Source organism: Liolophura sinensis, chromosome 1 (genome assembly GCF_032854445.1).
Source record: "Liolophura sinensis isolate JHLJ2023 chromosome 1, CUHK_Ljap_v2, whole genome shotgun sequence".
Classification (NCBI taxonomy): domain Eukaryota; kingdom Metazoa; phylum Mollusca; class Polyplacophora; order Chitonida; family Chitonidae; genus Liolophura; species Liolophura sinensis.
Genome location: NC_088295.1, coordinates 55,090,863 through 55,115,549, shown reverse-complemented (window position 1 = coordinate 55,115,549; position 24,687 = coordinate 55,090,863). Strand labels below are relative to the sequence as shown.

General features: G+C 39.1%; 2 protein-coding genes across 2 annotated transcripts; both read left to right on the top strand.

Annotated features, from left to right (window-relative positions):
• The first annotated feature begins 943 nt into the window (after positions 1–943).
• Positions 944–5,976, top strand: LOC135461258 (para-nitrobenzyl esterase-like). The gene is made up of 4 exons (XM_064738263.1): positions 944–1,813; positions 2,320–2,638; positions 3,424–3,495; positions 4,783–5,976. Exons 1-4 carry the CDS (start codon positions 1,139–1,141, stop codon positions 5,385–5,387), a joined length of 1,671 nt encoding a protein of 556 aa, XP_064594333.1. The 5' UTR covers positions 944–1,138; the 3' UTR covers positions 5,388–5,976.
• Positions 5,977–11,041: 5,065 nt separating this feature from the next.
• On the top strand, positions 11,042–24,687 carry LOC135482356 (8-oxo-dGDP phosphatase NUDT18-like). The gene is made up of 8 exons (XM_064762294.1): positions 11,042–11,126; positions 17,795–17,938; positions 18,480–18,640; positions 19,903–20,023; positions 20,823–20,928; positions 22,038–22,187; positions 22,625–22,730; positions 24,325–24,687. The coding sequence occupies exons 2-8, from the start codon at positions 17,839–17,841 to the stop codon at positions 24,568–24,570; spliced, it is 990 nt and encodes a 329-aa protein (XP_064618364.1). The 5' UTR covers positions 11,042–11,126; positions 17,795–17,838; the 3' UTR covers positions 24,571–24,687.

Below are 24,687 nucleotides of genomic sequence, written 5' to 3'. Positions count from 1 at the left end.
TATATATAGCCCTTCTCCTACAGAGTCTCTGTAAAGCATGTCGAGATTTAAACGACAGAAGAAATACAACAAGTTTGTCAAGACTGTGTAAATATTCATCTGTGATTAAGAGAGTTTTATATGAGCAGGCAACTCTCTGAAAAACGAGGCAAGGAAGGTCAGTCATAAGACACAGGTTTACAGCACAGGTATCGTGATGTCAGGGAAGCGCACAGGTAAGTTCAAGGTGTGAATTTTCACTCTAAAAGATCTGCCTTAAACGTGATATAGAAGTATTTTCATCCCAAACTAACGTAAACTGGACCAAGCACGAAGTAAGATAAGCGTATTTCGTTAGAGCCACGGCCATGACCCTCATATTATTATATTAAGCGCTCGATGAAAACACAGCGTTTAGCCTGAGAGTATGCCGTTAGCACCTGTAAGCGATGTGAATGACCTACCTGGATTGTGTTGGCAATGTATTTACCAGTGCAAGTATATAATTTGCAAAGTGCTACACATACAATAATAATACGCATTGCCTGCATTGAATACATTTCGCTTCAAAGGATTTCACCATTTCCCACTCTCTTCTAGCTATAATATATTATAACGCGTCAATTTACAGCACATTTCAAACGAACTTAATGACGAAATCAGTGGCGGGAGCACTTTGCTGGCCCTGAACGACGATTCCATGCCTACGTACATGCAGAACATAATCCAGGCTTGCACTTCAGCTGTGCTATATTATACGTGACAAAAAATACTGAAATGACAGATTATCCCTGTGGCCATCCAGGGGTGAGATGGACCTAAATTATATGTTAAGCCTAGTATAAAATATAGAACAAGGTGCATAGATGTAGGTCGCTAGAACACGTGTTGACAGGCTGGTCACAACCTCTCATACCCTGGGAATTACGTGTCCTGCTAGCACATGCGCCCGAAGTCACTATAAATGCGACGCTGTAATAAGATGCTTAATTCATGTAGTAAACAACACCAAGTTACGGAACATGTTTCCTATTTTGGTTTACCCGATCAGTTAAAAAATACTCATTACATTATTGTTACATTATATTGAACAGGAAATCGCAAGGGAGGGCGTTACTCGGGCAAATCTGAGCAGAAGTCGTCAGCGCAGTGGGGCGTGATGTCAGCAGTATTTATGGCGCTGTGTGTACTTTTGGCTGTGTACTTGGGCTTTTATAGCCACAACATACTACAAGTGGTGAGTGGCTTTCTGCTCGAACCGGAGACCTCCGACGATCCGGTCGTGAACACCAAATGCGGCCAAGTTAGAGGAATTAACAACAATGGGATCAGTGTGTTCAAGGGAATCCCCTACGCCCTGCCACCAACGGGCCCGCGACGCTGGCGGCCGCCCGTTCCGCGTTCCCAGGACGCCAACACTTGCTGGGAGGGCGTCTACAACGCCACCGAATTTTCGTCCTACTGCTGGCAACCCAAGCTGGGCAACTTTCACGAATATGCCGGCAGTGAAGATTGTTTGTACGTCAACGTTTGGACGCCAACTTTGGAAAAGACTGCCAACTTACCTGTGATGGTTTGGATCCATGGTGGATTTCTGCTCTTCCTCAGCGGCAGTTGGCCGTGGTACAGTCCCAGCGTCAACCTTACACGAAGCACTAACGTTGTGTACGTCAGCATGAACTACCGCCTTAACGCCATGGGCTTTATGGCTTTGGACATTCTGTCAGCGGAGTCCAGCTCCAGATCCTCCGGCAACTACGGTTTCCGGGACCAGATCCTGGCTCTGGAATGGGTCAGGGACAATATCATACAGTTTGGGGGAGACCCTAAACAGGTATATTTGTTATTGGGTGACTTATATGGGGTTTTGTGCTGGATTAATGATGGTCATATTTGATCTTCCGAGTTTATAAATAGTACATGTAACAAATTTCTAAATGGCAAATGTGATCAATGGTCTCCAACGTTATATAGGTTTTTATTTACCATAGGTTTATTTTATATTATTTTACAAACACAATTATAATTAATTAAAAGGTGAATAGCAACAATAAAAAGGACATTGGAAATTCCAAAATAGATGTAATAAGAACCTGCTTGATCATATAATATGAAAACTCGTGGTTCACTGATTGCTTTACCTTGTTATATGCAATACAAGTAGTGTAACCCCGAAAGACGACACACTCATTTTGACTCAATATTTCGGTATATTATATTGAAATCTGGAGAACTTCCTACTTGGACCTTCCAAAAAGTAGCATTTAATGGTGACTATATACTGATAAAAATAAATTGAACAGTGAACAACACAACTTTGTTTTTCTGTCCTTTTTCCAGGTAACTGTATTTGGCCAAAGCTCCGGAGGAACCAGTATATTTGCTCTCTTGGCCTCCCCAATGGCCAAAGGTCTGTTCCAGAAAGCCTGGCTCCTCAGCGCCTCTCCCATCCTGAACAAAACCCTGAGCGATGCGTCAAGGGACAACCTGGCGTTTCTCCGGAAGACGGGCTGTTCGGACACGGCCTGTCTTAGGGCTATGAGTCCACGAGCGGTGCTGGGAGCAGTGCCCTGGTACGAGTATCCATTCTGGGCCATGGAGGATCAAGGAGACCTTCCGGTGAAGAATGTTTTTGACGGAGCCGTGGCTGTTGTTGATGGTAACTATAATTGTTTGTAGCCTTCAGACTGAAAAAACTAGAATATAAAAGTAATCGGCGGTCTGGTCTTTTCTCTCAGTAGCGCCAATCCAAAAGAGCCCCGGGCTGGAAACAAGTCAGTCTAACCACAAAGAAGGAACCAATCGTATTATACCTATTTTCAATAGCCTTAGTTTCATTTCTTTACAACCTTCTCCGGAAATGACATTGTCTATGACGAAGGGTCATAAGACAGCGCCTTTATTGTACGAGAAAATCAGCTTTAAAAAAATGAATTTTAAAAATCGAAATTTTGTGAATGCATTACTAATTAATACATTAAAATTACTAATACATGCATGTATATCAGTCTGTAGAATTTTCAAGACAATCAATAACGTGCTCCCTTGACGCATTTTATGTATAAAATTTAGCGATATGAAAAGTTCTAGTATAGATAAAGTGATCGTGATGTAAGCCTCCTGAAACAAAGTTGACCATTATTTGCACTATTTTTTTTATTAATTTATTTACATCTTTCATTGATGTTTTACGCTGTACACAAAAATATTCACTTTAACGGCGGGACCAGCATTATGATGGGAGGAAACCGTGAGCTCGGGAGATACCCACAACCATGGTTGCTGACAGGCCTTTAATTCCACGTACGATCACAGACCTGGACTCTCAGAGATCATCTCGGTGAGAGTCTCCTGAATCTTTGTGCTGTGCTAGCGCTCTTATCACCCGGCCACGTGTGTGTCATTAATATCCTGTCGCTTAAAGCTGGTTTCCGTCAATTGCAGGAGTTGTGTTACCAAAAGCTCCTTTCGATGCATGGAAAGCTGGGGAAGGCGTAGATGTTCCAACAATAATAGGTGAGTTCATGGAGTTAGAATAACTATATACCTAGCTGAAAACAGTTCTCCTAGACAGCCGTAACTGTTTGCCCTAGAGGATAAACTTTTATACTTGACTGTCCTTTCTGTGCGATGTCGTTACGTAGCATTTTACTGCTTTGGTGGCGAGCTGATAGGACTTTCCATGCGTCTTTGATGTTACCTCAAGCCCTTTTCAGTTGGTCAAAAAACTTTTAGTATTTCGATACTGTAGAAAGAAACATGATTATAGAAGAATGTAGAGAGTCAGTTTCGTCTGGATATTAACCTCTGTTAACGTCTGAACATGAACCAGTCAATTGCATGACCATGCGCAATTCAATCTCCGCCTGTTTCGGTTTCGGTTTTATAAAGTATAAGTGAGGCGGTTTGTCTGGTCAAACCAGAAAACGAGTTAATAGATAAATCAATTCATAGCGGTTAATAACCGGTGAAGTTGGCTACCCATACTGTGGATATTACGTCTTGGTTATTTTTCAGTCTTCTCTTCTAACTGTTAAAACCACTTTCATTCGGCAAACATACATGTATACATACATTATTTATTCAGAGAATTCTGGTGAGTAACAAGCAGGCTTTAATCCCAAGTCGAGTCATATAAATTATATCATACTTTAAAATTGTCAATCTTTTTGAATTTCCTTGCTTCGAGTCCAACATAATAAAACATGTCTCTATGTATAGTACAACGATACTTTTCATTTTGTAACACCACCAGCGATTTATAATACAGACTCGTCACACTTGATAAATTGAAAATAAGACAAGCTCTATTTCATGAAGCCGCTGTCACACGGTTCGATTTTGTCGTCCGAAACAGTCGAACAGTCAACAGAAAGAAAGGCATGCTCTATATTTTTTTGTAAATCATATATGAAACATTGTTTTTGTTCGACTAGTGGAGTCGATACGACAATCAATGAGTCGATACGACGTACTGTAATTTTAACAGAAAGTCTGTTGTTTGCGTGATGCTAGAATGTACTCTGCTATTGCTAGATGTCATTCTGTTAAATATAACACACATTCGACGTAAAGATTCCTTTACACTGACAGGATATTATGTTGAATATGACACAGCATTATATTATAATAACAGAATACATTCTAGCATCACTTACACAACAGACTTTCTAAAAAAAATTAAAATTAAAAATTAAAAAATTAACATTAATTTTTTGAGTGTATGTGTTCATTTGGAGAATATCGACTTTATTATTAAGAGTTTACGCTTGATAATTGTGTTCCTGTTCCCGTTTTTGCCAGGCACCACAGCGCAGGAGTTGGATTTCTTGCCCACGCCTCCCGATCTCAAATCGTGGACATGGGATGACTACACCAACCACGTCCACAAAAGGCTGGATACCTTCGGCGAGGACGTCTCGACCAGGGCATTAGCCATGTACCCACCGAGTGCCAATTACACGCCCGAGTTCGCCTTTACGTCCCTCGGATCCGATCTCCGAGTTACGTGCCCCAATGACGTCATGACTGCGCGTGCAGCGGAATCGTTCAAGTCCAATGTATGGCGCTACGTCGTTACATCGCAGCCATCAAAGCCAGTGAACGCCATTGGAGTACCCTTTGCATCCAAATACGCCTTTCATATGTGGGATTATATTGCGTTCAGTGGAGTCATTCCTCATTACATCGAAAAGCCTAGCGCATCGGATGAAGCATTTAAACAGACGATAACTCAGGAGATGTTGAATTTCGTCCGCACAGGCTCAGTGAAAACCAGTTCCTGGAAGCCGTACCCTTCTTCAGTTGCCATCTTGAACACCAGCACAGAAGTTAGCACAGGATTCAACTCGGAATTCTGTGATTATTGGTTTAAAAATAATTTTTTCTCTTACGCCTGGATTAACTAATAATATTAGTATATAGATATATATATAGATTATATATATTAACATCTGTTTCCGCATTGCATTGTCAGTGGAAGACCTGGATGACTGTTAATAGCTCAACTGTGGTGGGAACAGCTTTTATTATTATTATAAAGTTATTCAAACCCTAGATGATACACGGAATCTACTACTTCCATAAATGATAAGGTGTGTACTGTCCATTAATTGTGCTTGAAATATAAAAATCTTACGTTGAAAACATTTTGAATACTTGCTTATTTAAGGTACATTGCTGTTTTCCTGCATTTGGAACTCATAGCCTTTCAGGAAGCGGAAGTAAAATTCCAAGTATAATTGCCAACGGCACAAATGAACCAACATTTAAATTGCTAAAGTCGGGATCAACGACACTGATGGGTAACATATCACTTACAGCTTATGTTTCTGACAGCTGTATAGGGAGTGAGTGAGTGAATGGATTAACGTCATACTTAACAATTTTTCGAAGGACGAAGGAGTCTTTAGAGTGCATGTAATGTGCCTCCTTGTTGCAGGGCATATTCCCACTGCTGTTTATCTAGTGCTGTTTCACTGAGACGACTTACCAGAAGGCAAGTAAGTCGCCCAGCTGAACCATTATACTGATACGGGTTAACCAGTCGTTGCACTACCCTCTTAATGTTTAACCCCCAAGCGAGGAAGTTACAACTTCCTCTTTTTAAGGTCTTACGTGTGACCCGACCCAGGATTGACCCCTTGAGCGGACGCTCTACCAGCTGAGCCGTCGGGGCCGGCAACTATTCATGAAAGATGGATCAGCCTTCTGCACCCGTACCACATTTGTCTTTGAATTTCTGTTTATGGTTATATTAATTGATCAACAGAGATTGAAGAAAACAGGCAAAGCCATGCTTTTCAGATGACACAGTTAGGTTCCCTATATGATTTCAAAAAGTACATTATTGGAGCGAGTCCTGACCGAGTGGTTAACAATGGCTAGGACGCAGAAGGTGAAGGTTCAGAAATGGTAACTGACATTTTTGGCGAACCGTCCTCTTTATTCAGGGCTCGTAGGCCTGTCGTAATTATAATAAGCGGTCGACGATTGGTATGTGTTAAGACAGATAGCTGTATAGCCCTTACCGGCATGATTGACTATATACTAAACGGCCTGTATACCGACTACATGTAGCCACACTACAACAACTGAGAGTTATCCAACGGTTTAATTCGTAGAAAGGCTACACATAGTTCTGCTATAAAACAGTAGTTGATCTATCCACTGGCCAATTTTCAGCACAACACCAACGGTTTCTGTTTACACGACCTTTGAAAAAGACGAAAAACACACATCCACGAGCTTTATTTGAAATTTACATTACATCAGGGGCCTCCGTGGCCGAGAGTGCCGGAATGATCCTGGAGCCTCTCATCATCAGTGCAGTAGTGCTGGTTACATGTTTTGTATTAATAGTATCTCATCCTTCAGTGAACTTGTGCTTAAATCAACGCTGAGGTTCAGGCATGGCTTGCTTAATTCACAAAATGTGCTAATTCATGGAATAATGAATACTGATTAATGTGATAAATGGCTAAAACGCTATATCCACATGTTCACGTTTCCTGTGGTATCCTGCTGTATGCTTTTCCACTTTTCTGTCTTCCTTTATCATATTTATAACTATGAACTGAAACAAAGATAATAAAAATATTATTATAGTTATTATTATTATTATTATTATTTTTATTTGGCTTGGGCGTTGCCAAGCGAGTTCTCAGTCTTGAATCTTAATTAAATCTTTTAAGGGCAGTATACTTTTAGATTTGGAAGGAGTTCATTCTTTATAAGTATGATGAATTCTTAAAGGTAAAGACCTCTAAAAGTAGAAGTAGTCATGACTTAATAGACCACTTAAAACTATGCATAAATATACTTTCATTTATTTTTTCACAGTAAATGTTAAGAGAGATAAAGGCGTTCAAACATTTGAATTCTAAAGTGGGCCATACTATGATAGTTTAGAAACTCTGAAGTCACAGGAAGTTTATCCAACTCTTATCCAACGACCCTGAGTGTTGGAATAGCTCTTTTTACCCATGATTAAAAGACTACCAGGATTAAAAGAAATAATGTTCACGAAAATTGATTCCTTCTGGTCAACATCAGGAAAAAAGGCGGTGTGACTTCAGAGTTCCTAGATACCGCCAGTATGGCTCACAAAGCCCACCATAAACTTCAAATATTTGAACGCCTGTCAACACTCTTTTAAAAAATCTAAAAAAATAAATGAAAGTATTTTTACATATTTTTCAATTATCTGTATGATGAACCTTACTTCATATTTTAGCTTTCTTTTACTTTAACACGCTTGCTTCAGTCTGCTTTCGTACACTTCTTCAATCTGTTTCCGTTCATCACCTGCACTAGGTCTGTCGGACGACTCCCTTTATGTACAATCCATGACTTGTAGCAGTGTATAAATATTTCTGAAGCCACAAGGTTTCTGCTGATTAGGGCAAGGATTCTTAGATCAACATATTTAAATTGCTTGTCTGAGCATAGTTTTCTTTTCATGGCCCATTAGGCGAATGCATCCACATATATACACACGTATGTCTATACATTATAATGTTGTATACTCTAGTCTGCGTGTATCAAGCGGCAAAAACCTTTTGTCGCGTACACGTACGTATTTGGTCACAATATGGCCAAAAAAGGTCACTCTTTCAGGCATTTTACTAGGTTAAAATACTGAAAAATAAATAAATAAATCGACCTATGTTCTAGAATAGTGTTTAATGGTTTTTCATCTTACATACACTTCACGTGTTTTCTTTGCAGTAAACTTCGAATTAGACATCTACACACGGTAAAGAACAATATCGTACAAGACAGAAACCATATCGCCTTGGTGACTAGTTATTACATGTATATTGATTGAATGCCAAAATATCACGGCACTGGCTTGCGCTCATAATGTAGTTCTCACACATCTTGACCACATATCTGAGCAAATAATCTACTTTATTTAACTCACCATAATATTATGGTTGTAAATTTAAAAAGTACACAGTTATAAGCATTTAGAAAAACTACATAACTCTGCGCTAGCTGAACAGAGTAAAAACCTTACATGTAAATATATACTAATGGAAAAAAGTAACTGTGCATCACAGAAAATGGGACAAAACAAAAGATGTTTGAAAAGTTATAAACCTAACCGTCAATAAACATTTAGCCAAACATTTTTCATGAAATGTCATGTCACGTATCGCGCGTGGCACGTGCACTTCGTGTATAATGACATAACTCACATTCTGCATGATGTTTGACACATGAAGTTCACACACCTTGAACTTGAAAATTGAAGAACTGTTGATTATTCTTTAGCCTCTAAATGTTGTGGAAAACGCGTTAACTTCAACATAAACTATGCGTACAACATGCCACGGCTTACAGAAAATCAGCGTCTCCGCGCCGTGGGTATGCTGGAGACTGGAATGGCCCAGAATGAAGTTGCCAGACATTTTGGTGTCCATCGAAACACGATATCCTCTCTATGGCGACGTTTTCAACAGAATGGGAACACGAGAGATTTGCCCCGGTCCAGCCGTCCACGTGTGACGTCACGTCAGCAAGACAACCATATTCGGCTGACCCATCTAAGGAATCGATTCCAGAGTTCCAGTTTGACTGCTCGGACCATTCCTGGCTTACGCCCAATCAGTTCCAGGACTGTACGGAACCGCCTGCGGGAGCGCAACATCCGGCCCAGACGTCCTGCCATACGTCCGATTTTGCTCCAACGTCACCGACAGGCACGTCTTGTCTGGTGCAGACAACATCTACGGTACAGGAGACAAGATGGTGTTCTGTTCACTGACGAGTCGAGATTTCATCTGGACAGCTTAGATGGCAGGGCAAGGGTGTACACACGTCCTGGTGAACAGTATGCTGACGCGTGCGTTGTTCAACGTCGAGCGTTTGGTGGCGGCAGCGTTATGGTATGGGAAGGCATCACATCTCATGGGCGGACCCAACTTGTCATTGTGAATGGCAATCTGACAGGCCTGAGTTACAGGGACGAGATCATTCTGCAAGCGTTCATTCAAGGACATGGACGTAACATCACACTTCAGCAAGATAATGCCCGTCCACATGTCGCTCGTGTTATGACGGATTTCTTGAGACAGCACAACATTCCGGTACTCCCTTGGCCAGCAGTTTCTCCTGGCCTGTCCCTTATCGAGCACGCATGGGATGAAATGGAACGGCGATTACGTCAGGGCCCGAATCAGCCATTGACGTTAGCTGATTTCGGACAAATGTTGCTTCAGACATGGAACAACATTCCCCAAGCTTTCTTCACTCGCTTAGTGTCGTCTATGCGTCGTCGTTGTCAAGCCTGCATCAACGCCAGTGGTGGACACACACGATATTGAGTTTGTGAACTGACTTTTGACACCACATCTCTTCGAGGGCGTGTCATGATGCCTAGTGTCAAATCATAAAGATTTCGAGATTATCCTGTCAACAGTTAAACAGTGATTAAACAGAATACCAAATATCATATTCTTATCTTAATTCATTAGAACATGGCATAACTGCAGATGATGCACAGTTACTTTATTCCAGTAATATATTAGTCCATTGAATATCCTGCTAACATCTCATATATGTGGGCAAGATATGGATTGCCAAACTTCCTTTGCTGCATAAATAATGCAATGCTCCCTTTATGACAAGGTCTTAATTCATTATTGACTGAAACCATGAGAGATACTGGCAGAAGGTTATCATATCTTAATTTAATCTACTGAGCCTATAAACATCTTAGTACCAACTTGATTGTGCCACCCTAGGTGGCACTAATTTGGCTTGAGTATCTACGTTACATACAGACATATGTGCTAAATTTCGTCAGTAACTTGCAAAAGGTCGACTGTTTAATCGTATAAGTGAAAAATTCTTGAGTATGGCGTTAAGTAACAATCAAATATATAAACAAAAAAAAGCCAATTAACAAATTTACAACTGTTTCATAAAAATATAACAAGTACAATAAATACAGTTTCCCTTTGCACCATAATAGGAATTCCCTCTTGTGATTTAAGCTCTGCTCCTGTACCCTCGCCTGATTTGCTGAGATAGTAGCCCACCTCCCCACCCCCAAGCCTCATTCCTTTTCCCACCCCTCATGGAGCTTGCTATCCCCCTGAGGAACTAGTCTAGGAGAATACGTGACTTAAAGGTCCATGTATTATTTTTCATTTAAACAAGATACTTTAACTGAAGGTTAGGTTGTCCTCTTTCGTGCCTACTTTTAGTCATAGTTTTGACATTGCTCTTGTCGATGCGCTCTAATTGAGGAGCTTGTGGACATCGCCGTCATTGCAACTATTTTATGACACATTTTTTAAACCATTTTATTTTCTTATTACCATTGTTTATTTTTTTATATATAACTTCTATTTACCAATGATATTTATTTATTAAATAATTTTAAAGCAACGTAAAGAGGTAAACAAAAATAAAAAGTTCTCGTACGTACATGCAGTTATGTACGAGAATACTAGGCTGCACCAAAACAGAAACATAACGAACATTTGTGTGACGCAGGGCTTGAGTGTGTGGGAGTTGTTTTTAGATCAACCCCCATTTGTATGACGTCACCAATCTTTGCGCAGGTGGTTTTGTATTCGAGAAAATGCTTACGACTGTCAAGTGGCAGTGTCAGTAATGATGGCAGGCGCGTAGGGGTAAGTGGTCGCTTCATCAATAAATTAACGACAGAATAATTTAATTGTTAAACTGGTGATTTGTGATCATGCAGTCCTCCCCTGCGTATCTTACCCCGTTCCTGGTATTTGCTCCCGGTTTGCAGTTGTAGTTGTCTTGTAACTTGTTATAGTGGCGCTCCAAAACGAATGTCGACAAGGAAGATAGGGATAGCGTAACTTTTATAAAAGTTGGATCATTCTGGTAGAAGTAGCAATGATGTGTCCTTTTTGTTTAATTCACGACGTGTATCAAAAAAGAAATTAAGATACCGCTACGGTAGGCTGTACTGTAGGCAACGAAGTCCCTCGCTTAAGCTAAAACATCATATGGTGTTACTCTGTGTCTGTGTGAGACCGTGATTACGTTAGCCTCAGGTGGCTACTTCAACTCCTGTCTTTATATTAAGCGGACGAAGTATCGTAGCCACAGGGGGAACCAATGGTAAACCATACACCAAACCAAGCCATCTCCGATAAGTGCTTCCAGCAAGACATCACAAAACAGCATCAATGTTCAGATTGGAAATAACCAGCTTTGTGGAAATTCGATAATTCCTCAGAAATTGCATTTCTGCTCAGATAACTTATCGTCGGAGTGGAAGTGGTTGAGGTCGTGGATGAGCATTAGGGGACATCCCTGTCAGTAATTTGCACCACCTATACGGTGAAAGTTGCTAATAATGTGTGTTAAAATATCTGTTTGCTTTGGCTTAATCCGTGGTATCAATTGCAATGTATCTAGAAGATATTCACTCAGTGATGATAGAACGTCCGCTTCGGGACCGGTAGATCCAGGATCAATCCTTGATCGAGTCACACCTAAGACTTTAAAAGAGGAAGTTGTAACTTCCTCGCTTGGCGTTCAGCATGAAGGGGATAGTGCAACGACTGGTTGACCCGTATCGGTATAATGGCTCGGGCGGGGTGGCTTACTTGCCTTCAGTAAGTCGTCTCAGTGAAGCAGCACTAAATAAAAGAGCGGTGGAAATCCGTCCTGCTACAAGGACGCATGTTACACGTACATGCACCCTAAAGATTCCTTCATCGTCATATGACTGAAAAATTGTTGAGTACGACGTTAAACCCCAAGCACTCACTCACTCACTCACTCACTCAGTGATGAATTCCATATAACAATTCCTGTAAAATAATATAGAAAACTGACTTATTGTGTTTTTATAAGGCTTGAGGATTACCACTCAAATTTACATTTACGTTAACAATCGCAGAATGTAAAATAGTGAATTGTGTTTGAATGTTGATCTCAAGAAGGGTCAAAGGAATTTTACAATATCTTCCTTTATATTGTTCGCTCGGTGCTTATAAAAACACAGTTGATTTCAAACCGGCAGCTAATAATTACCTTGTCTGATCAATGTTCAATTATGATGTATTGTATAACAATATAAATTACGTTATTATGTTAAATTTTCTTATTATGGACATAAAAGAAAATTATTTGTTTTATTGTACTGGTAAGCCTTCTTGAAAACTTACATTTTGCTTTTTCTCCGGTGTACATTGAAAGGTTTTGCAGCAACCTGCAAATGGTCATGGGTTTTCCAAGGGCTCTGCTCGGTTTCCTCCCACCATAATGCTGGCCGTTGTCGTATAAGCGAATTACTCTTGAATACGATGTAAAGCACCACACAAATAAAAAAATAAAATAAACATTTAGCAGTCAGAAGTGATGGGAATATTTTCACTGCTTTATAAATTTGGTAAAACTTTAATAGATGATTATGGTATAGTCTGTATATACATTCATGAAAATGTGTCGGAAAATGTGAATTTGCCATGGGGACAGTGATGATTGGTCTTAAAAGAACTGAACATGACACATTTCACACATGGCACATTTCACGCTTTGTCTTCAGTTCTGTGTACCTTGTATTTTTATAAACTTAACTTTAATACTCTGCAAGCAAGGTGAAATAATCCCTTTAATCCTAAAAAAAAAGAAAAAAAAGAAAGAAGAACAGCCCCCCCACCCCCACCACCACCACCACCACCACCACCACTACCCCTCCTCAAAGAAAGCCCAACTGTATCTAAATCACGAAATATAACTATCAAAAAACAGCTGTCAGCATTTTGGTAGAAGGAAGAAGAGCACAGCCCAGGGGAAACCCACCACCATCTGCAGGTTTGCTGAAAGACCTTTCCCCTTATGATTGGAGAGGAAGCCAGCTTGGGATGGGCTTGAACTCACATATGATGAAAATATAATGTAAATTGTGCATGTTTAAATATAATTCTGGTTGCACAAAATGTGATTATGAGATATATATATGACATGTAGTTATGATCTATGAAGTGACGAACTTGACATTCTGAATTCAAACCTATAAGTGTGCAAAGAAAATCTTATAATAATTTTAATCTATACAAATGTTGTAAAAGTATCTTTAAAAATATTACAAGATAGGTTATGAAAATTAATTAAAATACTTTACAGAATTTTTGTAAAATAAATAAGTACTCCATCTATCCTTTGGATCCTCTTTTTTTTAAACTATTGATAGCAATAATTTAATCTGTAAGTTTAGTTTACATTTACACGTGACATTTAAGATTTATCATACAAAAACACTTTACAATGGGTTGAGTACAGAGTAAACCATGAAATAACATGTTACCACCAGGGGAACAACGATTGTAAATGCCAGAATATCACTACAGTTTAGTGCTGGCAATGTTATATACTGTATAATTACTGTGCAATACATGCAATATTCATGTTTGAGGTGCATGCTTGAAATAGCAATAACAAAGATGTTTTGTTCAAGGTGAATTATCAGTGAATGGTAATGCATATGGATGTCATAAAATATGATAGCTTTCATGCAGTAACGGTGCAATAAAGTATTGGAAAAACATTCATGGTAATATTTTATGTAATTTATAAAAAAAAACTCTGTAAAAAGTAGCTATTATTTCGGAAAATAGATTATGAATATTATTAGCAATAATATAGTATAATATAAAATAGTATAATACAGCAATAGTATAATCTCTAAATTTAGTTGTATTTCAATCCAGCGGGTGTTTTTGATCATGAGAATTTTTTAAAGCCTTGGACAATAGCATGCTGGGCATTTATTTTGAACATACCAGAGTTTTAAAAATTTTGCTTAACCGAAATGGCGAACCTCACACCAGTTATCTCCCCTGCCGAAGCGATCGTAATCGCATTTCACCACAGTCGACTCCGTTCCGGACAGGAATAAAGTACTAAAATCGATGGTTAATAACACAAGTATAGTCAGTTTAGAAAGCTTAGAAACTGGTCTTTCGAAATCGAGCAGTAGTTTTCCCGAAATCGCCCTTTACAGATACCTGGGTACTGCCATTCCGAGTTTTCCTGTATTCTGCTGTAGGCGACCGGCTGTCAAACGTATATGACAGTACAGATAGCATACCCGGTACGTAAGCACAACTTTGAGCTCTCAAAGGCAGTATGGTATAGATCTGTTTTGATACTGTGTGATATTTTATGCAGGTAAGTCTCAGCTTTTGGAGATTGTTCGAAAACTAAAATTGAAGCCTGTACACGAAAAGTTGCGATACACCAGCCTGTGTACCAGTCTCACTTCAGCCCGAGACCTCGGTCTGAGAGAGGCATGTACTACTGATACGCGGGGACAGCTAGCCACCCCGTGATCTACGCCTAACACCATATTAAAAGACATCCTTGGCCGAGATCCTTGGCTAGCCTTAGTTTTAAGACATGTCACTGGCGACTGTCACCGTCAGTGTCACGTCAATGTCGCGTGGGTCATACCAGGGTCATGTATTTGCTGCTGCCCCACTTTGGCGTTGTGCACTCGGAGGGCAACTATGAAACAGGATTGGTTGGGGTGTCATGTCTGGTGTTCTCGACATGATACATTGGCACTTCGGCAGCATCACGATCGATTTGCTTTGCCACAAAAATATTGACATAATCTTTCAGTGTGTATATTCACACACTGAATGACTTCTTTGTTATTTGACTGAAAAATTGTTAAGTATGACATAAAAACCCAATCAAATATACATACATGCTGTCATGTATAGTGTCATAAATTAAAGCATGCAACTTTTTAAAGTCAACTAGGATGAAAAGTTATGTGCAGTAGGTGTGCTGTAGCTGTCCTGGTGATTGGTATGCTGATGGACAGAGAGCTACAGAGTAAACGATAATGAAATTGGAATATGATGCCTGAGGTGTATCTGAGGTACAGCTGAGGTATAACTGAGGTACATGATTATAGGCAAGATGGATGTTCACTGTGTTCACTTTTATTCTGATAGAAAACAAGCTCAAAGCACTTAAATATTGACTATATAAATTACAGATAAATTTAAGTAAGTTTGTAAGTGCATGATCTTTGTTTACAGTATCTGTAAATCTCAGCTGATTAACAACAATTAACAGTGATATACATTTGCATGAGGCTTTCTAGTAGCTTGATCGAACGTTAATGCTACTCCTTTCTATGCCGTTTAGAACTGTTCATGTGCCCAAACATGATGCAAATTCTGTCTCAGGAAGCATCAATCGGTGCATAATTGGGTTGTTTTCCCATGGCCTGGAATATATGTGCACATTGTTCACGGCACCCATCGTCAAAATAGCCAAATATATCCATGCTCTGTGATTGGTCAATATTTGCACACTTAATGGCAGTATAGGGTTAGACAGGCTTATTTAGTAAACTTTTTTTCTTTTGCTCATAAACATTTGTAATTAAAGGTGTTATGTTCCTTACAGCTATGCTGGTGACCGTCAAGGCCCAATTGAATGTCAAATAAGAAAAAAGTATGAAGGTAATGCGCTGAACGAATTTGCCATGATTGGAAGAATTAAGCTTTGGAAACGATCTGTTTACCAACAGATGCTATCATATATAATGACTTATAGCTTTTTTCAACTGCCAAAGTACACAGACAGTGGAAAACTCAACACTTTCAGCCTGCATGTACAATTGTAACAGTATTTACAAAAACAGGCAATAACATGGAGAAAAAGCATGACAAAAATGAGAAATAATCAACTGGGTTTGAATCAATCCCTACCAGATATCATACAATGCGTCTAGTGCTGAAAACCACCACAGCGTCTTGATTGAGTTAGGCCTTGGCGACCACTGGACCTGGTTAAGTATGTACAATTCAGGTTGCTTGACACATGGCGTGCAATCACCCCACTCTAGTGTCCCATCTAGTTTTCCTGGGTTCAGTTCAGTTTTGAGAACAGGCAAGGACAGGGTGCATGTAGGTGACAGGAAATGTTGGGAAACTATATAGATGTGAAATTTTGGTCTAAATGGTAAGAAGGAATAACCAGTGTTCTGTGTAGTTCTCTGTACAAAAGATCCCCTTTCGAAAGGCATGGCATACAGTTTCGTAGTTACTTTTCTGTGCGACATCCAAACGCCACTCTCTTCCGTATGGGCATGAAAACCACTGAAAACCATAATATTTCTTTAATGGTTGAATTTGCGCTAATAAGAGTTACATTTTTTGGGTTATAGCTTAAATCTGTTGGCATGGTGCTGAAAGGGCATGTATCGGGCTACAATTTGGTGCAAGTTTCACATTTCTAGCTACTATAGTTCTCGAGTTAAAGGCCATAGAAATTACATAACTGAATAAAGTTTTTTTTTTTACCATATCTCAAAAAGTTACAAAGATAGACAAAATCTGAAAGCAGATAGGGAGTCAGCGTCGCTAAATACACTAGAATGTATGAAAACATTATAAATATTAGACACTTTTTAGAACATCATAACTTTGATCAATGACTAGCTTCCAAAACTGTCGATGAATGTCCAAGATTTTTTCAAACTTGCTCTAACTGGGATCACTCTACAGGTACATCAAATGTCAAAAGAATCGGTTAGTTGGTTCTTGAGAAGAAAAATTTTAAAGGCTTTGATCAAAATACAAGATGGCTGCCATGTCACGTGACCAAAGTTAACCAAGAACAGCCAAAATTTATTTTGTTCCTAAAATCACCAAATTTCAACAACATCCAATAAAAACATTTCCTTTTACAGTTTTTTATGCTTTCAAAAAGCTTTCAAGAAATGGAAGAAAAATAATAAAAATCCGAACAATTTCAGTAGGTGTCCCAGCACAGATTGCTGGTTCACCTAATTGTACTCACCTTTTTGTCTGACATAAAATGTCTAAATCTGAGCTACAGAGTAAAAGATGATGAAATTGGGTGGGTGAGTTCAAGTGTTTAGACATATGGATCCCTCGCTAAACATTAGAGAAAAGGTAAGAGAGTAAAAGCATCAATTTACTCATAATTCTGTGTACTTTATTCTCCCTCTTTGAATATATGCATACATGGTACAGTATATATACACATATAGCAGTTTCTTTTACTATGGTTGTGTGGGTTGCAGTTTCTTTAATTTGTTAATATCTTGAAAATTAATAAAACTCGTAAAACGGACAGGTTCCATTGAGTAATTGAGACGCTTTGTGGTTGGTGTATATGTTTTATGTATTAAAATGTTGTCTGTCTGTCTCGCTGTGAATCTGTTTGTGTGTACTGGTCAAGCTTTTTGCAATCTGCTTACATTTTGAAAACGAATTTCACAATCTGCTGTCATTAGTTATTTAAGTGGTGCTGTATTATCTAACTATAGGTTTTCTCAGGATCATCTGCTCTGGTGGGGGTTATGCTGTCACCATGGCAACCAGTGTCTGCGATGTTTTATCGGATCTCGAAGAGTTGTTAGAAGGAAGGGCCATAAAGCCTTCTGTGGTGGATGCCGGGTGTGACATAGCAGGTAACAAATCAGTTGTCAAGTGTCGAGAATCTTATCGCATTGCACATTACTTAATATTCATTCCTCATTTATTGTGTATTGCTTCAATAAACACAATCCATAGCTATCATGTAGTAAGCCTTTATACATGTGTTACACAGGAAATAGGTGATATTTTAATTGCTATCAGGAAAGTGTAGTATAATTACTGTAAATACTGTTATATTACATGTATATTTACTGACGTGTTTAATTTGTTCAGCTGGCAATGCGCAAAATTTACAGTTATATCTGTCAGGTATATTAACTCCAAGTTTAAATGTTATTTATAAATTGATTTATTCAAGCTTAAACTTATGTCATGGTACAGTTAGCCTACTCCCAAAATGAACAAAACTAAGCTCTTCTATTTCTGAATTGACATGTACAATGGAGCTACACAGTACAGGTTGATGAATAACATGGTTGGCTATTTTCTTATATTTCTGAAATGACATGTACAATACAAATCCACAGTACAGATTGATGAATTACACTTTTTTTTCCTATTTTTACTTTACAGCAAGCTTCATCCCAAAGACCAAGGAGAATGTATGCTATATTGTTGGAGCAGTCCTTTTTAATGATAAAGGCGATGTTCTGATGATACAAGAGGCCAAATCCTCCTGTCGGGGTCAGTGGTACCTCCCCATGGGAAGACTGGAAAAGGGAGAAAGCCTGCTGGTCAGTTATTGTGATTTTAAAGCTTTTATTTTCGTATTGAACAGTTAAAACTTTAGGTATATTCCAGTCAGTGCCACATATTAATCATCAGCTGGTATTGACTTTACTTATATATTTAATTAACGCTCACAAATTTTGATTGCTCATAAATTTTTCACTTATTCCATGACAGTCAGTTCTATGGGTGGAGGAAAACGGAGTGCAAAAGGGTGAACCATCGCCCTTGGCAAGTTACTAACAAACTTTCCTGCATGTGACATACAGATATGCACACCATACTGGTTACTTATTTATTTGATTGGCGTTTTACGCCGTACTCAAGAATATTTCACTTATATGACAGTGGCTAGCATTATGGTGGGAGGAAACCGAACAGATCCCAGGGAAAACCCACGACCATGGTTGTTGGCAGACCCACCATATTGGTCTTTAGTGAACGATAAACAGCGCGTTGTCTTCAACAAACAAAAGATTGAGCAAGCAGCTACATGAACAACCACATGTTGTCATCGAAGGACCACCATGAACAAAGAAAGTGAAGCAATGTAGAAATTCCTGCTCAAAGACCAGGTTTCAAACCGCAATTTGTTTGTCCTAGCAACAGAGAGGCAAGCACCTTAACCATGCGCTCGCTCAAAGCCTGCTTCTGAGCTTGTATTGACCCAAGATATTGTTATAGTCTGTGTTCTGCCTAGACATCGTCTTTACAGCACATGCACGGCTGTCTATGCTCGCTTTATATCATTGCCACCAGTAGACAAGTTTGAGCCTTGGAGCCAGGGCTTTGTCAGACTTAGCCTCACTACTGATGCCCTTCCCTAGCTGTAACAGTAACTGTAATCAACATTATTCGATAACTTGTGTCACGATGATCAGACAGGAAGTGATATCAGATCAACACAAAATCTCAACATATCTTACTTCAGGTAAAAAGACTGGTACATCTGTATTGGTACAAAATGTGCTAATCTTGGCAGTGATATACAGAGAGCGGCGTATGCACTGTAAGGCGCATGGTGCTTTGAATGCATTCGAACAGATGAGCTTGTACTCGGAATAATTCAATAAATGCTGCAAGGCTTTTATTACATAGATGAGTAAAATAACTTTGACCTCATTTCTGTATTGTTTCTTTAATGTCTTTATGATGATTTCATATATTTGAATTCCATGTAATATTTTTCAATATTTTACATTGGAAATTCAATATCACTATCACTTGCTACTTTGAGTCATTCAAGGATCTGCTTTATTTTCAAAAGGAAGGTGCACAAAGAGAAGTACTGGAAGAAAGTGGCCTTCATTTTGTACCCACTACTCTTCTCTGTGTGGAGGTAGGATGTGGTTCCTGGTACAGATTTATCTACACTGGCAAAGTTACAGGTACAGTGGCTATGTAACAGCTGGATAGTGGCTATGTAACGGCTGGATAGTGGCTATGTAATGGCTGGATATTGGCTGTGTAACGGCTGGATAGTGGCTATGTAACGGGTTGATAGTGGCTGTGTAATGGCTGGATATTGGCTATGTAATGGCTGGATAGTGGCTATGTAACGGGTTGATAGTGGCTATGTAACGGCTGGATAGTGGCTATGTAACGGCTGGATAGTGGCTATATAATGGCTGGATATTGGCTATGTAATGGCTGGATAGTGGCTATGTAATGGCTGGATAGTGGCAATGTAATGGCTGGATAGTGGCTATGTAACGGGTTGATAGTGGCTATATAATGGCTGGATATTGTCTATGTAATGGCTGGATAGTGGCTATGTAATGGCTGGATAGTGGCTATGTAATGGCTGGATAGTGGCTATGTACCGGCTGGATAGTGGCTATGTAATGGATGGATATTGGCTATGTAATGGATGGATAGTGGCTACATTATGGGTAGACAGTGGATACAAAATGGGTGGATGGTGGCAATTACAATGGCTGGATAAAATGGCTGAAGCAAAATATTGGCTAGATAAGAGATGTTGAACATTGTAAAGGTAAATTAAGGCACCATGTAATAAAAGTAGATAGTGGATACAGCTATCTGCGCCAATCCAGTGGCATGTCTACCCCAATCCTTTGCTGAGCCAGGGAATCTTCACATGCTTTTAAGATGTGATTAAAGTTCAGGTAAAGGTTTAGGTTTCAGTGTTCGAATTGTTCCTGCTTTTCTGTGTTGCATATTTAGGAGGCAAGTTAAAAAGTACCTCTGACGGAGATAGTGAATCTTTACAGGCTAAGTGGATGAAGTATGAAGAGGTTGTGGATGCAAGGAAGCGAACCATCACAATCAGGTGAGTGAGTGAGTGAATGGATCATTTATATGGCTTTATCCCACGTCAACCATGTTAAACTCTTGGGCCAAGCGCCCATATGTCTGTGTGACCAACAAAAAATCTGGAGATCCAACAGCACAGAACTTAAGCTTAGTTGCAGGGAGTTAGGCAACGTCTCTCAAAATCATAGATCTGCTTGCTAATTTATCATACAAAATGGCATGCAACATGTGCACCACTTTCATTGAAAGAAAACAACTGGCAGGTTTTGTATCATTTGCCAATATGTTAGAATTTTGGCTTTTTCTTATCTCTTTGTGGGGAACGGTCTGTTGTCTTGTAGTAAAAGGTACCTTCTGTCTTGGCAGGGATTTTGTGGATTCCTCAGGTGGCCTTTTGCGTAGTCCAATATTCATGAAAGACCATTTGCTTTGAACAATATGGTGTGCATATCTGTACCACATCACATGTGGGAAAGTCTGTCATTAACTTGCCAAAGTTCAGTGGTTTACACATGGAACTCTGGTTCCTCCACTCTGACAGTCATTATAAAAGTGTAAAATTTTTAAGTCTCAAAAACAACAAATAAATGTTCATATAGATAGGGTAACAAAATATATGTCTGTGTCACCAAATTTTTAAAAGATATTTTATCAGTTTTAGTATTGTAGTTAGCTCTCCCTGAAATATTCTTGTGGAAGCTTTGTTTTTAGACACATTTTCTTCTATTATGGAATTAACAGGAGGTCATACCAAGTAGAGAAAAACTTTCCAGGCGGCAAAGTTAGCTTCTCACTCAGTGAATCTAAGCTTAAAGACCAAATACTGGTTATCAGGTGTCAGTATACTGTGAGTGGGTGGGGTATCATGGCTGGTGTCCATATACTGTGATTGGTGTCTTCACCATGACACAAGGTTGTATTATAATATGGCTAGATTGAGGCCATGCAGCCTACTACTGCCTGACATCCCCAGGGTATGGCCAAAATAACGTATGTTTGAGAGAGGCTTTAATCATGAAGCAAGCAAACAATCTACAAATCATTTTGTAATGTTCAAATTTATGCAGATAGATAAAGGGCTGGCAGGACTTGGGTTAATAAACCTGTTCACTATACATGTTACAGGGCCGGTGATATTTTTAAGCTGATTAAGTTAGGCCACCGTAGGTACTCACAGTCTGATGTCACAAAGCGAATCCCCAAATGTGTGGGATCCTGCAATCCTCATAAACAGCTGCTCCTGCGACTCATCCTGCTTCAGAATGATACTGAAGGGTAAGGTTTCCTTTTCTTCAGTCCAACCAGAATTAATGATGAGGAAAAAATGAGTCTCATGTATGAAGTAAGGGTCGCCCAAATTTAGTTCAAAGCCAAGGGAAAGTGTTAAAATGTATTTAGTTTCATTACATTCATGTTGAATGTGTGTAATTTAACATTATATTATTAACATATCAACTTTATTCAGCCTTACGTTATGTATGTAAATATATTAGATGTATTTTAAGATTTTCTTGCTTTTGTCTCAGATTATGGAACCCCAAGGTAGGGACTTGAATATGACCATAGAAGTAAGTTTTAATTTATATTGTTACTGGATCTTTAAAAAAAATTATGCCTTGATATCTGTGTCTTTTAGTCATATATTAGTAAGGATATTGAGTTTGGCTGAATTAAGAAGCCTAATTGAAAATGCTTTAAGATTGTGTTTGTAGGAAGAAGAAAGTTCTAGTGAACTCCAAGGAAGGGGATCACTTCCCCCTGGGTGTGATAGGTATACCAGATTTCAGCCTGGATGTTGCACTGTCCAGAATTTTACAAGTAAGTTTTGTATTACTCCAAAAATTGAAATGAAGCAGATCTAGATTTTTGTTTAACGTCTTAATCAGGAATTTTTCACTTTTAACATGAAGGTCAGTTTTATGGATGGGAGAAATTGGAATGCCTGGTATACACCACCTACCTATCTTTGGCAAGTTACTGACAAACCTCAGATGAAAAGATCTGCACACAATACAATTGCAAGACAAGTGCTTTTCAAAAAAACACCAAAGGCCTACTGAACAGCAAGGGCATTGTAAACACAAAAATCCACAATTGCCTGTTTAAGGCTACCGTTGCATCTCATGTGTCTTGGCGACTGAAAGACAAGCATCTTTAGCAGCCTCAGTGGGTGAGGGGGTTAGAGCAAATGAGAGAAGGCAGCCTCGGCACTGGAGATCTCCGGACCTCTAATCAAATACAAGGGAGAAAATTAGTGAAGCTTTAAAGTCATCAATATTAAACCTAACGACTGAGACTAGCTGTATCTACATGCCACATCAAATCAATGACAGAATTGTCCTAAATGCACAATACACTGATAGGATGCTAGATTAAAAGTCCATGTGTAAAAATTATAGCCACTCACCAATGTGGTCTCAATGTGGAAAATTTCATTTTCGCGTGGAACTAATTTTTGCGGATTTCGTGGCCAATAATTTATCGCGAAAAATAATTCCAGCGAAAAAAATATTCAATATTGAATCATATACCTCAGGTAGTAGTAATAATGAAGTGAAATCTTTGCCACGGTGAAGGGAGTTGCGCTAAGAAAATTTTGTAACAGCAGGGAAGGGAGAATATGGTTTAAATATGTACAGACTCTGTTTCTAAGCCTCGGTGGGTATAAAACAAAATGAGAGTTTATTCGTCTTTAGTTTAATCAATCTTCACTATGGCCGTAAAGTGAAAGAAAAAAAGATACCAGCACATGCTGCCTTCCAATGAATGTCGCTCTGATACATACTATCCCATTGGTTGTGTCTCTTCTGTGGTCCAATGAGTGAGCTCTAACAAACTATGAAGTGTGTACAACAATACAATGGTCGTTTGATAGCTGCAGTGTTTGCAGTTTCTGAGCTGCTAGAGAGGACGATTAAGACTGAAAACAATGCAAAACTTACCGTTCTGCTTGATAAACAATGTGTAACTGGCGGTGATAATGGTGAATTCATATGTTTTGCGTTGAACTGCTCAAAAGGTGACAGGTCATTTTGCCAGCTGTTTAAAAGTACTCATCAATGATTCGAAAAGAAGTGACTCCTGTTTGAGTACTGCTCACGGTAGGTGCGAAAGTAATCTTCTTACGTAGTGATAATCCATCCCCCATTCTTTTAATCTCTGATCCAGATCACGAGGACTCTCGACACTGCAGGAATTAAAGGAGGATTAAAGCCACCCATAATGACACCTGGTTGACCTGCTTGAATAATTTCGGCCGTATTATATCTTTGAAAATTTTAAGTTTTGTTTTTCGGTATTCTCTTAAATACGCGAAAATTAATTCCGGCAAACATATTTTTGGAGAAACACCAATCAATAAATAAGCAAACAAATGTCTCCATAACCACTCTATCACTATTTCGTTACACAGGCAGCCTTTGTCAGAATTAAACAGAGGCCCCAGATTTTTGGCGTCTTGGCCGTGGAGTATTCTGGAAAACCACCCCGAAAAAACGACGGAGTCTGCTTTACAATTTTGGCCCAGAGTTCATCACAGGAACTGCAACTGTTAAAAGACACAGGATTTCATTGGCTTACAGTTCCACCTGGAGATACTCTAGACAAACTAAAGTCTCGTTTAGAGAATGTCTTATTTATACCTCTTTTACAGATTTAAATATTTTTTGTGAGGTATTGTGAGAGGGGGAAAAGTGTCGGCGTCAGTGTCCGGTTAAGCTTTTTTTTTAGCTCCTGTGTATTGGGATATCATACATGGATTGAAGGTTAGGCGTTT

Excerpts from the sequence above, each read along its gene's own strand:
- LOC135461258 (XM_064738263.1), top strand. The coding sequence starts at position 1,139 with ATGTCAGCAGTATTTATGGCGCTGTGTGTACTTTTGGCTGTGTACTTG. Across the intron at positions 2,639-3,423 it reads AGCCGTGGCTGTTGTTGATG|GAGTTGTGTTACCAAAAGCT; the intron begins GTAACTATAATT and ends CGTCAATTGCAG. Across the intron at positions 3,496-4,782 it reads AGATGTTCCAACAATAATAG|GCACCACAGCGCAGGAGTTG; the intron begins GTGAGTTCATGG and ends CGTTTTTGCCAG.
- LOC135482356 (XM_064762294.1), top strand. The coding sequence starts at position 17,839 with ATGGCAACCAGTGTCTGCGATGTTTTATCGGATCTCGAAGAGTTGTTA. Across the intron at positions 17,939-18,479 it reads TGCCGGGTGTGACATAGCAG|CAAGCTTCATCCCAAAGACC; the intron begins GTAACAAATCAG and ends TTTACTTTACAG. Across the intron at positions 18,641-19,902 it reads AAAAGGGAGAAAGCCTGCTG|GAAGGTGCACAAAGAGAAGT; the intron begins GTCAGTTATTGT and ends TATTTTCAAAAG.